The sequence below is a fragment of the Uloborus diversus genome, chromosome 3 (genome assembly GCF_026930045.1).
Source record: "Uloborus diversus isolate 005 chromosome 3, Udiv.v.3.1, whole genome shotgun sequence".
In the NCBI taxonomy this organism is placed as follows: domain Eukaryota; kingdom Metazoa; phylum Arthropoda; class Arachnida; order Araneae; family Uloboridae; genus Uloborus; species Uloborus diversus.
The window spans coordinates 93,245,584-93,258,378 of record NC_072733.1 but is presented as its reverse complement, the minus strand read 5'-3'; the positions used below and the strand labels follow the sequence as shown (position 1 = coordinate 93,258,378).

The 12,795-nt window shown below is 33.0% G+C and overlaps 1 protein-coding gene across 1 annotated transcript in view; it reads left to right on the top strand.

The window, feature by feature from the left end:
- Window positions 1–12,795, top strand: part of LOC129218856 (dual specificity calcium/calmodulin-dependent 3',5'-cyclic nucleotide phosphodiesterase 1-like) — a 143,337-nt gene that overhangs the window by 64,718 nt on the left and 65,824 nt on the right. The window contains exon 6 of the mRNA XM_054853177.1: window positions 9,546–9,686. Coding sequence (XP_054709152.1) covers window positions 9,546–9,686 — 141 coding nt within the window. The remainder of the gene's footprint in view (window positions 1–9,545; window positions 9,687–12,795) is intronic.

Sequence of the window (12,795 nt, the reverse complement as noted above, 5' to 3'; positions counted from 1 at the left end):
TTCTTTAAGAAAAATAAGAAGGGGGAAAAATTATTTTTTTTTCTTTATTAAAATCTTATTAAAACACTTTTGACTCTTTAATGTATTAACTATTTCCTATCAAAAGTGCGGCAAATTGAGGAACCGCTCCAGGCGGCAGAAAGCGTAGCTACGCCACTGTACTGGCCCCTGACGACATGAACCAAAATACAATCCCCAGGACAATCAGGGGGAGGAGGAATTCAAGTTACAAAATCGCTGTTCAAAAAAGTTTTCGCTTTCTTTGACAGGGCTACAGCTCAGACGAAAAGACGAATCAAGCTGAAATTTCGCACACACATTCCTTGTGCCCTACTGATGTGCCTTTTGTGCCATTTGACCCCCCCCCTCATTTTTACCCCCAAATTGTACCTTCCCGGGGTTCTGTCACAGCCCCCCGGGGGGCTATGGTAATGATTTTTGGTATACATATTTTTGGGGGCCATTGAGTACATATACGAAAATTCAACCCCCAGAGACATCATGGGCTGGAGTAATTAAAGTTTGAAAATCACTAATTTCCCTTAAATTCTTATGTACTTACTCTCAGCTCTTAGCGTTTGTTAATCTCTGACTGCAATTGCAAGGTTAGAACAGATCTAACAGTTGTTCAAAGTTGTCTTAAGAAATGAAATTCAATCAAGACTAAAACAGATCCAACAGTTGCAACTAGACTTTAAATCGCGGATATCTCAAATTTGCCACAGCGACTGCGCATGCGCGTGGAATTAGCTCATTGGGCTTTCTGTTTTAAGATTCCATGTTGTTTGTTTATATATAAGAAAAGAAAAAAATTAATAAATCAGCTTAGAATGCTGCCCCCCCCCCCACGTTTTGCCAATACGAAATTTCCTTCTCCCTGTTTTCCAGTTTTGATATATTTAAGGGGGAGGGATTTTAAATGTTGGTGCGAAACTGGGGTTAAACCATTAGAATATTTTACATGACATATTATATGAAACTATACGCATATGAATATGATACATCTAACTTAATAATTGAAAGCGAAAAATAGCCCTTTTTTTATTGGTTTGCTTATTTTCTAAATTAATGCATTTTTCACAAACATAACACATTATGAACTAAAAATATATGAAATACGTGTGTGGATATCTATGTTTTGCAGTAATTTGTTAACATACAAAATTTTTCAATTAATTTAATCAAGACTTTTAAAGAGCTAAGTCCGCGTGCATCATGCGCAATCGCTGTGGCAAATTTGGGATATCCGCCATTTGACGTCGAGTACAGTTGTATAACTCTTCTGACACTTTCAAATTTAAAATATTTAATGGCTTGTTTTTTTTTTTTTTTTTGCTCGGTAATAACATGCGTCATTTCGTCTTTTTAATGAACTTTTAAACAAAACTAGGCATTAAACAAGACAAAGACCTCCATCAAAAGAAAGATAAATCTCCAAACAATTAAAATTATCCCATAAAACATAAAAAACTTAAAACGTAAATACGATTTAAGAAAAAAAAGTCGTAAAATAAAAAGTGAAAAGCTAGATTAAAATAGCTCGCAAGCTGTAAAACATTTAAAAAAACCTTCATGAAAATGTTGAATAATCCGTCAAATAAAGAAACTAATAGAATTTATTGTAAAATACTCGAAAACAATATAATTTAAAATATAGTATTTTATTAGCCATGAAGTTTTCTATGCAACAGAGAGGATACATTGTAATAAAATTTAAGCAGCCCAATTCTCGCAAAACGAACATAGAATCTAAATGGTCAGAAAATAACTTGACGTAAAATTAGGCTTGCCATTATTGTTCCTTAAAAAACACAAAACAGGGTTGTTTCAATTAAATATTTTCTAACTTGAAGTTCTCAATTCTAAAAATACAGACAAAGTAATAATATCAATGCAAAAAGGTGTGATATTTCTTCAAAAACAACCCTGTTGTAAAAATTTCCCCGCCAAGAAAACCTTTAACTTTTCCGCACAAAAAAGAAGGCCTTCATCTTAAACCCCAAAACCATCAGCCTTAAAAAGTTATGATATCTAGTTTGCCCGCCAAGTATCTGCCAAACTATCATCCTCCCTGTTCTCCTCTTTCATCACATCTACTTCCGTTAGAACCTCCTCCCACCTTCAACTCTTCAGAAATATGGATAGATCCTTTAAATTGTTTATCCTGTTTGGCGGGAAGCTTTTTACTCACCAAGCAACCACTTTACTTTGAAAAGCTTTTCGCCAAACAGGATAAACAATTTAAAGGATCTATCCGTATTTCTGAAAAGTTGAAGGTGGGAGGAGGTTCTAACGGAAGTAGATGTGATGAAAGAGAACAAGGAGGATGATAGTTTGGCAGATACTTGGCGGACAAACTAGATATCATAACTTTTTAAGGCGGAGGGTTTTGGGGTTTAGGATGAAGGCTTTCTTTTTTGTGCGGAAAAATTAAAGTTTTTCTTGTCGGGGAAATTTTTAGAACAGGGTTGTTTTTGATGAGATAAATATTATAGAAGAGGATGTGTGATATTGAACTGCCATGGCCGGCTTACAATAAATACGAGTATTACAGTGTTATTTTAGAGTGTGATAACGGTCATTTTTGAAAAAAAAAAGAAAAAGAAATAATAGACAATTCTTAGTAATATTCCATGTTTAGATCAGCTAGTTTATCAATCTTAAGCTTTTTTCGCTCAATCCTCCTACAGTACGTGCATGAATTAGGGTGTTCCAAAAAATCGAAAGTTGATTTTTCAATTCGCACACCCTCTTATATATTTTCTTTTACGTCAAAACAATTGTAAAAAGATAATTTCGAAAATTTTAATAATGGCAACCAGTGCACACTTCCGTGTTCACAGTGTTTGAAAATGTGTTCACTAATTATTTTTGAGCTTAATACGAGGCGGGACCCAAAAGAAACCCTACTAATGGTGCGTTGGCAATCCTAGGTATAGTAGAGTGTTCTCCAGCTAGATGGCTTAAGTAGAGACCTTCACAGACCAGCTGTGCAAGTGGCATCAGTGTAGTTGATAACGTCTGATCGTGGTGTTGGTTTTCTCAGGCGTTATTGCTTTCCGCCTGCGAACTCATCATGTCACATTTAAAAGATCAAAGTGTAAGCTTGAAATTTTGCTTCCTGCTTGAAAAATCAGCAACGGAACAGCTTACCAAATGCTTCAACAAGCTTTCAAAAACGATGTTATGAGCCGTACATAACTTTTCGAGTGGTTTGGGAGCTTTAAACGTGGTAGCATGAGTGCTGAAGGTCATGCTCGTTCTGAGCGCCCTTCAACGTCTCGAAATGATGAAAACGCTGAAAAAATCCACCAAAAAATCAATGAGAGTCATTGTTTTACGAATGACGAAATTTCAGAAGAAACAGATGCGAGTTGGAGCTCGCGCAGGCGATATGAAGAATGGTTCCTTCACCATGATATCGCTTCCGCACATTCAGCCTTCACTATTAAGCGCTACTTGGCCTCTCAGGGGTGGCCAGTGGTTCTTCACCCCTCGTATTCGCCAAACCTTGCCCCTGTGATTGTTTTCTGTTCCCGAGGATGAAAAAAAATAAAAAAAGAGGCTTTTTGATGATGTAGAGGCTGTAAAAACTACTTCGCAACGGGCGCTGAACACGGTCAAAGAGTCCCAGGGGAGTTTCTAATAGTGGAAAAAAGAATTAACTGGTGTATTGCATCTAATGGTGAATACTTTGAAGGAGACTAAAGAAATTTTGTGAATAAACTGATCTATAAATATTTTAGAACAAAAATCCGGTTATTTTTGGGTCCCCTCTCGTATTTTATTTAAATTTGTATGTATTTTTTTAAAAAATAAATTTTATTTAAATTTGCATGTATTTTTTTTTTTTAAATTTAAAAAAAAATTTTTTTGAAGGAAGTTTTAAATATTAGGCCAAGTGTGGGTCATTCAAATATTTTTTTTATTTTGATAAAATGTTTTTGTGGAGGGGTGTGGGGTACAGGGGGGGGCAACGTTTTATCAACAGAAATTTCAAGTTTCCAAAAAAAAGTTTTCTTTTCGATTTGGCCTAGCATATAAGTATTGCTTTCCACTTTCAGACGCAATTCAGCACGGATTGCCGTTGTTCAAATTATATGAAACTTTTTTTCACAATTGTTTTGACATAATAGGAAAGATATAAGAAAGATGTGACTTGAAAAACTGACTTTCATTTCTTGTGGGACACCCTAGTGTATATGCTCTTTATTTAATTATTTTTTGAAAAGTAACGGAGTAGCGACTACATTTCAAAATCAGTTTGTAGTTGCTACATTAAAAAAAAGTAGTTACAAATGTAGTACTTAACTACATTTGTAACAAAGTAGTTGTAGTTCGCTACAAAACAAATCTAGTTTTTCCAACCACTGATCCATTTTTATCATAGGAATCAGGCTTGGCATTATTTTATACTTAAATTGGTTTTCGTTTATGACTAGTTGTGAGTCAGCACCTTGGATTTGAAAATTGTTCCCCTCGATACAGACCAATCTTGATCCAAATTTGCCACTTTATAACAGCTGCCGGTGCCATTCCCAAGTGTGTTGATTGTTGCAATTGAAAATTTCACATATTCTTAGCATCAATAGGAGGTATTAAATTTAAACGTTCCGTTTTCGCCAGAACGGTCAAAAATTAAACTAAATACTTAACATTTGATGCCATTTTTGTAGCCATTATAGATATTTTGCTTTCACTTTTCACCCCAACTTAATGCACAAGGTTTCCATTCTATAAAAAATTCAAAACTGAATCCAAGGCAAAGAAAGAGAAAGCAGTGACAACACGGCAAAAGAAATTGAATAAATTTGTTAGGAAAAGGCAAAAGCGACTTTTTAGTTTGGAAAACTCTTCAGATAAAGGAGGATATCGACGTCGAAAAGTTTTGTGACGACGACGAAAATAATGACCTTTTTGATTCAAGCGATCTAAACGTTCAACTTTGTGCTATATGCAACAAATATGGAACGAGCAAGCTGTGATACAGATGCACTTGCTGTGGCAAGTGGGTGCATTCAGAGTCTAGCAATGCTGAAACAGCTGTTAACTACATTTGATTTTTGTAAATTTTAAGAAAATCAGATGAACTAAAAATACTGCTTTTTCTCTCGTATAAACTAAAAATTTCAATTATTTTGCTTTTCGATTCCTGTATTGTAGTTCTAGTTGCATATAGGATTTTCAATAAATTTTCCTTCTTAGTCTTTTAGTCATATTGGCTAGTGGCGGGATTACCCCAACTCCCTGGGTAATACCGCCACAGTGCAGAGGTTGGCAAATTGCTGTTATATGACTATTTTTTTATAGATTTATTAATAACAAATTTATTATACAATCTTAAGATGGCATACAATAATCCAAAATATTGATCTAGCTCATAAATACGATTTTTGATGGTGATAAAAATTGAAGTTCCTTAAGGTGGAGGCATTCCCCTGGTCTTCCCTATTAAAAATTTAGTCGTTTAAATTACCATGCTATTTAACACGTTTAAAAACTACGATAAAGGATACCAGATAATTAGGACAGTTTTGGATTGAAATTCTAATCGAGGAAGCATATCTTAATTCTGAATTTCTACTACCTTAAGAAGTGTTTCTACTTATTGTCTTACTTATTTTTCATTGTAAAACTCTTACTTCAGTATGGATAAATAAATATTCATTTTCAGATCCCACTTCATTGCATAATTCATAAAATTGTCTGGAATGCATTGCATTGCTTTTGATATGCATTTAGCCATATCACTGCATAACACAATACAATTTTGTCGAGTTCAATAAGTTTCTTTCAATACAACTATCAGCTGAACTAAATATTTCGGAATTAATTGCATGATTGAACAGATCAGTAACTCAAACATCCTTCTTTTATGTCTCTAGTTTCGTAAATCAATGTAACGAACTTAACATAGCAGAGTTGCTTAATTAGTAACATTTTGAGATTTGTCACGATGAATTCTTCGTGCAATTACTTGTTAACTTTTTTAGTCATTTGGTTATTTAGTATTTAACACCAGTTACTTATTCATTGATTCTACATCAAATAGTATCTATAGAAGGCGGCAAGTTTATCATATTAACTTCAGAAGCTTTACCTAGTATTTGAACTAGTAGCAAAGTGAAATAGCGGGCAAAGTGAAATCGTGAAATATTTACTCTGCTTTTACCGCCATCTATGTGGTAATATTTTAACTATGCAGTAGCACATGTAGTCTATTCCATTCCGAAAAAAAATACCACCAAAGATAAAAACATAAGATAATACAGGCAATTAAAAAAAAATTGATACTTATATTGAACTACATTTTTGCAAGTGAAAAACTATTTTTGTTATTATAAAAAGATAAAGTTCTTCTTATCAGCATTTAAAGTATTAAGTGAAACTTTCTCATATTCGTTGCAGTATTTATTTATTTAATACATTAACCTTAATTTTATTTTAAATATTTTTTACAATTAGGCAATTACATGCGAGGCAAAATGAAATAGATTTCGTTTAGTCGTTCAATCACTTACTAAATCACTCACGTATTCATTTGTTGATTAATTCAGTTACATTCCTTCATTTAGTAAGTCTATTTTTTTGCTCATTCATTCACTTATTTTCTTATTCATTCACTCTTTTACTTACTCATTTATTTTTCTTCATGCATTAATTAATTAATATATTTATTTATTCGCTTTCTGTTTCCTTAACTTTTCATTTATCATTTTAACTTTTATTTACTGATTCATTTGTTTAAAAATATTTTTATAATACAATAGAAAATATTTCATTAGAAAAACATTTTATTTTTCACATTGCCCCATGGAAAAAAAAGTGAACATTTTCCACTAATTTTTAAAGGCGCAAAATTACTGCCAAAGGTAAAAAATGTTTTGATGAAAGTTTTAATAAAATAAAATTGTCTTTCATTGTGTACTGTAATTTTCAAAACAAATTTTCAATTGGTTCATCTTGAAAAAGCTCAGAAATCTTAACTATTTCACTTTGTCCCAAGTTCCCCTACTTCAAAACACATACATGGAGCAGTTTTACGATGCACTACCATATGCATTTTTGCGCTGAGCAATTCTTATGGCAACTAAATAAAATAATTTAACTATAGATTCACCCACAAGAAAAATTTTAAACGTATGATTTCTAAAGCACATTATTAAGGTTATTTTTGCAAGAGTACTTTTTCCCATTTTGCTGCAAAAAATAAAAGAGTGGGGAAATTCAATGATGCGGTATAGGGAGGAATGATAGATAAATAATGCATAGAAATGATATACTTTTGCATGTTTGATAGTAAAGTTTCAAATTGTGAACTTTATGTGTATATATATATATATATATATATATATATATATATATATAAAGTTCACAATTTAAAATTTTAAAATTAAATCCTCCCCACATCGCAAACATGATATATAAGCACCTAAAAAAAAAGGGTATGAGGCAAAATTTAAAATATGGAAACATTTAGTGCAAATGACAGGAGACAGGTTGATCTGATTTGTGTTAAAGAGATTAAAAAAATAATAATAAATAGCACTGGCAGTGTGCTGCTATACAGTATCATTTAGAAAAACTTTTCAATGAAAAACTATCAACAATTTATGCTTTGCACATGTTTTACTCTCATAACTTAAAAATACCCACTTACATTTATTTAGTTCTCAGTACCTCAATCATGATATTACTGAAGGTAAAATTACTTTATTAAAACTGTAGGCATGAAACGTATAAATTTTCAAGCATTGTTACACTGCAAAAAACATGAGCTAAAGAAAACGTCAGCAAAAGAAAAAATGAGCAAAGAAAACATGAGCAAAAGAAAAAATGAGCAAAGAAAACATGAGCTAAATTCATACCTACTATTAAAACCTGTGCGCGTCTGTTTGTGTGTCTGTAACCCTATCTCTTCCGAACTGTCAATGTCTACCAGGTTAATATTGGTACTGTTATATACAGGACATCCAGGGGAAGCCATTCCGTCCCGTCTCACATTTATAAACTAGCACTCAAAGCAACGATTGCCACCCGCCGCAGGTTGCATTGAGCCACCGTAGTCGGCAAGCGAAGCGAGCAGGAGGTTGATTCCCCTAGTTATACATCGAACTTATTCTTGAATTCCAATTTCTACCTTAAGTATTTTGATCAGCGTATGCTTTTTTCATAGAAAAGTAGGTTTCGAGGAACATTCAAGCAAATCGATTAAAATAATAAGCTTATTAATTTCATCTATTTGTATTTTAAAAGAATGTTTAGTAATGTTTTGAGGTGAAATTTCCAAACAGTTACGTAATCCAGAATGAGGATCATTTTCCAAGGAATATAATGCGCATTGGAAGGTAGCACAAAAAATAAGCACTCTGAATTCAGATCCGTAATGGACAATACATGTCATCGACAGCTGAAAATATCTATATTTAAAGTTTCATTTCTATAACGACTTTGGAACACCCATCAAACCGTTACGGAATGTGCAATAAAAGATAAACTGAATTCGTCTAGCTCCCTATGAGTCTTCATACTTCGAACCAATCGTTCTCTATACTATTATATTCAGGGTCAGCTTCAACATCCTTATAACAATCGAAAATTGTTGGATTTTTATTTTCGTCGCGTGAAAGCTCTTTTAAGGACCTGTTTTTGTTTTTACACGCACGAGTAATGTGAAGTATTGTGTTCTCCGGGGAAGAACAATACAGAAGCTCTGGAAGTCGGGCGCAGTTTTTTTTTTCAAGAGCTGATAACCTCCCCCCCCCCTTGTTACAGCACGTTTTTTCCTCTATTGCATTCGTTCTTTTTCTTTTGTTTTTCACAACTAGCTTGTAGTATGCAATTATGCCCTTCTACCCCCTTGCATTACCAAGTGTAGAAACAAGTATACTCTTTGAATATCAAAGGATATAGAGCTTTAAGAAAGTAATCTTATAAAACATAGGAGAAAAACAACTGTTTTGATTTGAACTGCAACCATGTATTTTATTGCGACTTATAGTACCAATGACTACATTTAATGATTCACAAGTAGAGTATTACAAAATCTATAACCCAATAGAGTCAAATTTTAATACCTAGGCATATATTCCTACGCACCCGTCATATGATTCTAATGGGTTTTTATGATTCTAGTGAGGTTTTTTTTTTTTTTTTTTTGGCTCATAAAATTAATTTTTTGTAATTTATAAATCAAATGTCCAAAACAATACTTTCAAAACACTGATAAAAATTACCTGGTTACTTTCGATGACGTGAAAGAAAGAGAATAAGTTCGGGACCTCCGTCCTATCTCCTCATTGGCTTCATCTCTATATTATATTTGTTTTGTTTTCTTATAAAAATGCTGTGGGATCTCTCCGCCACTCCCCTTACATGTAAAAATCTGATTCATAGTAAGAGGTAATTAATAAAAAATAAATTGTCCCCTCCTTGATAAATTTCTGGATTTACTCTTGTTATTCGTTAAATAATGAATGTTTACGTACGTGTCTGTGTGCGGTTTTAGCTCAATAACTCATTTTCGTTTTCTTTTTTCCTACTAGATTCCTTCATCAACAATGGAAAATTTTATGAGTCAAGTTCATCATGGTTATGTTCGACACAAAAACCCTTACCACAATGATCTCCATGCCGCTGATGTTACGCAAACTGTGCATTATATGCTTTCTCAACAAGGATTAGCGGTAAGGACTATTTAAAAATGCGAACACACCATTTCTAAAACACATTTTTATGCCTTTTATTTTCTCTGAATACTTGAAAGATGCTATACGACAAAAGTCTGTTTCAAAAGGAAATAATTGTAGATTTCCGACAAATAATTTATCTGAAATAATGAAAAAAAAGGGAGTGCATCCTGAATGTCATCCTGGTTGTTGAACTATGACTATGATAGAACAATTGATAACATTCTGAGTTTCTTTCGTATTTTTGTGTTTTAGGGACTCATTCCAGGCTTTTGATGAAATTAATTCTAATTATAAAGAATTTCTTCTGAGAAAAATTACAAAGTTATTGAGAGTCAGCGCACATATTCACGCATAAACCAACCGAAAAATATGATATTAGTGAAGAGAGAGACTTCTAACATCCTAAACATTAGTACTATAAGAGCAGAAAAATTGTGTAATCTTTTGTTTTCTAAAAAAACAATAATTTAAAAACATCCGTAAAACTTAACTTTTTAAGATGGAATAAATATTCAACATTGATTAGGGTTGAGATAGTAGGCTTTAAAGACACACTGTACTAGCAGACAATGATTCATAAATATATACATAATTACAATCTATGCTGTGGTTGACAGAAGCATTTGAGGCAACGCATCTTTTCACAGAATACATGTCATGGAATTGGCGGTTTTTTATAAAGCCAAAGTATACCAGTTCATATTACTTATGATTACTTATTTTTTTTTTTTTTTTTTTGTATTTTTGTCATCTATTTTACGTTATCTTTACTGTACAAGCTCGTTTATTTGGTTTCCGCTGAAAAAAAAGTCTAATTCGCGCCTTTTATCAACAACATTTTCACATTGTTAGCATCAAATCCACTACACATTTCTTCAAATGTCTCAAAGACTCATTTCTGTAGATACTGCCGTTTACCTGCACACAGCAGAATATACCTTATATTTACAATACCAAACTACATATTTGGGGAGCAGCATTCCTCCGCGTTCTCCTTCCCAAAAAGACAGCACTGGTTACAAGTATAATGAATTGTAAATGCTTCTGCTCTTAATTTGATATTTGAATGAGAATTATGCGTGCGTCGGTTACTTTTTTCAAACACAGATATATACGCTTTCAAATTTAAAATTAAGCTTTGTATTCACAAGTATGGTTGAAAGATACACGTACTAAAATATTTTTTTTCATAATGCATATATAACATGGTTTAAAAATAACAATAAAAAATGTTACAACAGGCATTATGACTTATTTCTTAAATTGAAGTAAATAGGCTCGAAATTATAATTCAGTCTAACGTCTTACAAATACGAAACATTAAGTAACAGAAGGGTAACATAACTCGTGAACTTACTGTAGTAGGAATTAGAGTTAAAACAGGGAAATGAGAACTAAAAATTCTTTATCTTAATTCCAGATATTTAAGCAATATTTTTACTAAATTAAGTTATTTTAATTAGCAAATTAATTCTTACGTGTACCAAATAATTTCTATGCTCTAGTAGCGTCGCGTAATAATGCTGCTTCATTTCCATAATACCGGAATTCTTAGATTTTTATCAAGTCATGCTGAGACAAAAATTATTAAGAAAATATATATATTATTGAAACTGTGTACATATTTGCCAATTATAACTAAGCTGAATAAAAACAAGATAATTATCAATCTATTTAAACGAATGTAAAATAGTATTCAAATTGTATCAATTAGGGATAAAAATATGACAACTATTTATGTGATGATAAACTGACACACGATGAATTGATGCACAATAAATTTCAATTCTGAAAGGTTGCTGCCAATAATTTCTCCCCATGATGAAAAGACAAGCGAAAATATTTTATCATAACGAATTAGTTTAGAACCGGATTTTTTCAGTAATAAGTTGTCCTTTGTTTTATAGTTTGCTCACTGTGTTGCACCGCGATGCACGGTCTACCTCGAAAATAAAAGCAGTGTAAAGAGACACATGCTCGAAAATCAGACTTATATTAAAGAAAAAATATGGTGTAAAATTTTCCGTCAACGGTGCAGAAAGGACTCAAAATTGAAATGTAGACCTCTTAGTTTTTTTTTTTTAATTCCAGAACTTCAGTTATTGTTATTAACAAGCGTAAACCTTCCGTTTAACGGCTTGTTCCTTCTGATCCTTATGGAGGATATTTACGTCCTCCACCCCCACAGCGGTTTGTGTGAAAAAAGCCCTATGTGAATTCCCTGTGCCAAATTTGGTAAAAATCCGATATAACCTGGAGTTGTATAAGGAAACCCCTATGAGAGGAGCATTAGACTTATGTGTCAAATTTAGTGAAGGTCCGATGTAAACTGAAATTATATAAGAAAACCCCCCTATGTTAGTTCCTGAGCAACAAAGAACCTCTGAAGCAAATTTGGCGTAGATACGAAGTAAACTGTGGATTTGTAAATGGATGGGGTTTTCGCCCGATATGGAGACGACCCCCCCCCCCCATGTAAATTCCTGAGCATCTAAGGCCCTCTGTGTCAAATTTGGACAAAATCTGAACTAAACTGGATTTGTATAACGAACACACAGACTTTGGTGTTATCATTTGGGAAATAAATTCAGTCATGTAACACAATATTTGCAAGTGATATAAGACGGAATAATATTCATATCCTTCCTACCCTCTCAGAACTTCTAAAATCCCAACTAAGTCTTAAGTAAAAGAAATAATAATAAATAAAAATTTACAAAAATATTTGTCAAACTGAATTATCTGAAGACAGGAAATAAATTCCAAAAGAAAGGATCGTTTGAGTTTGTTTTACGCAAAGAAAATACCACAAACCAAAACAACTTCTCAGGTAACTACGGACATTGCTAAGAAACTACAGTCAATAAATTATGAAATGACCTCGACCTTGTGTCGTGATGCATGTGAGGCCACTCTTCATCTGTGTCCAGACATCATTGCTATTAAGGTGAAATTCAATTCACCGCTTGAGACGATTGGAATAAACGATTTCGCCTTGCCCATCCTGTGGTTAAAAAAGCCGGTTTGATAGGTCAACGGCATCACCTTGCATATTCAGAAACACTGCCCGAGGATGATGTAGTGCTTTAATTAGGTACATTGT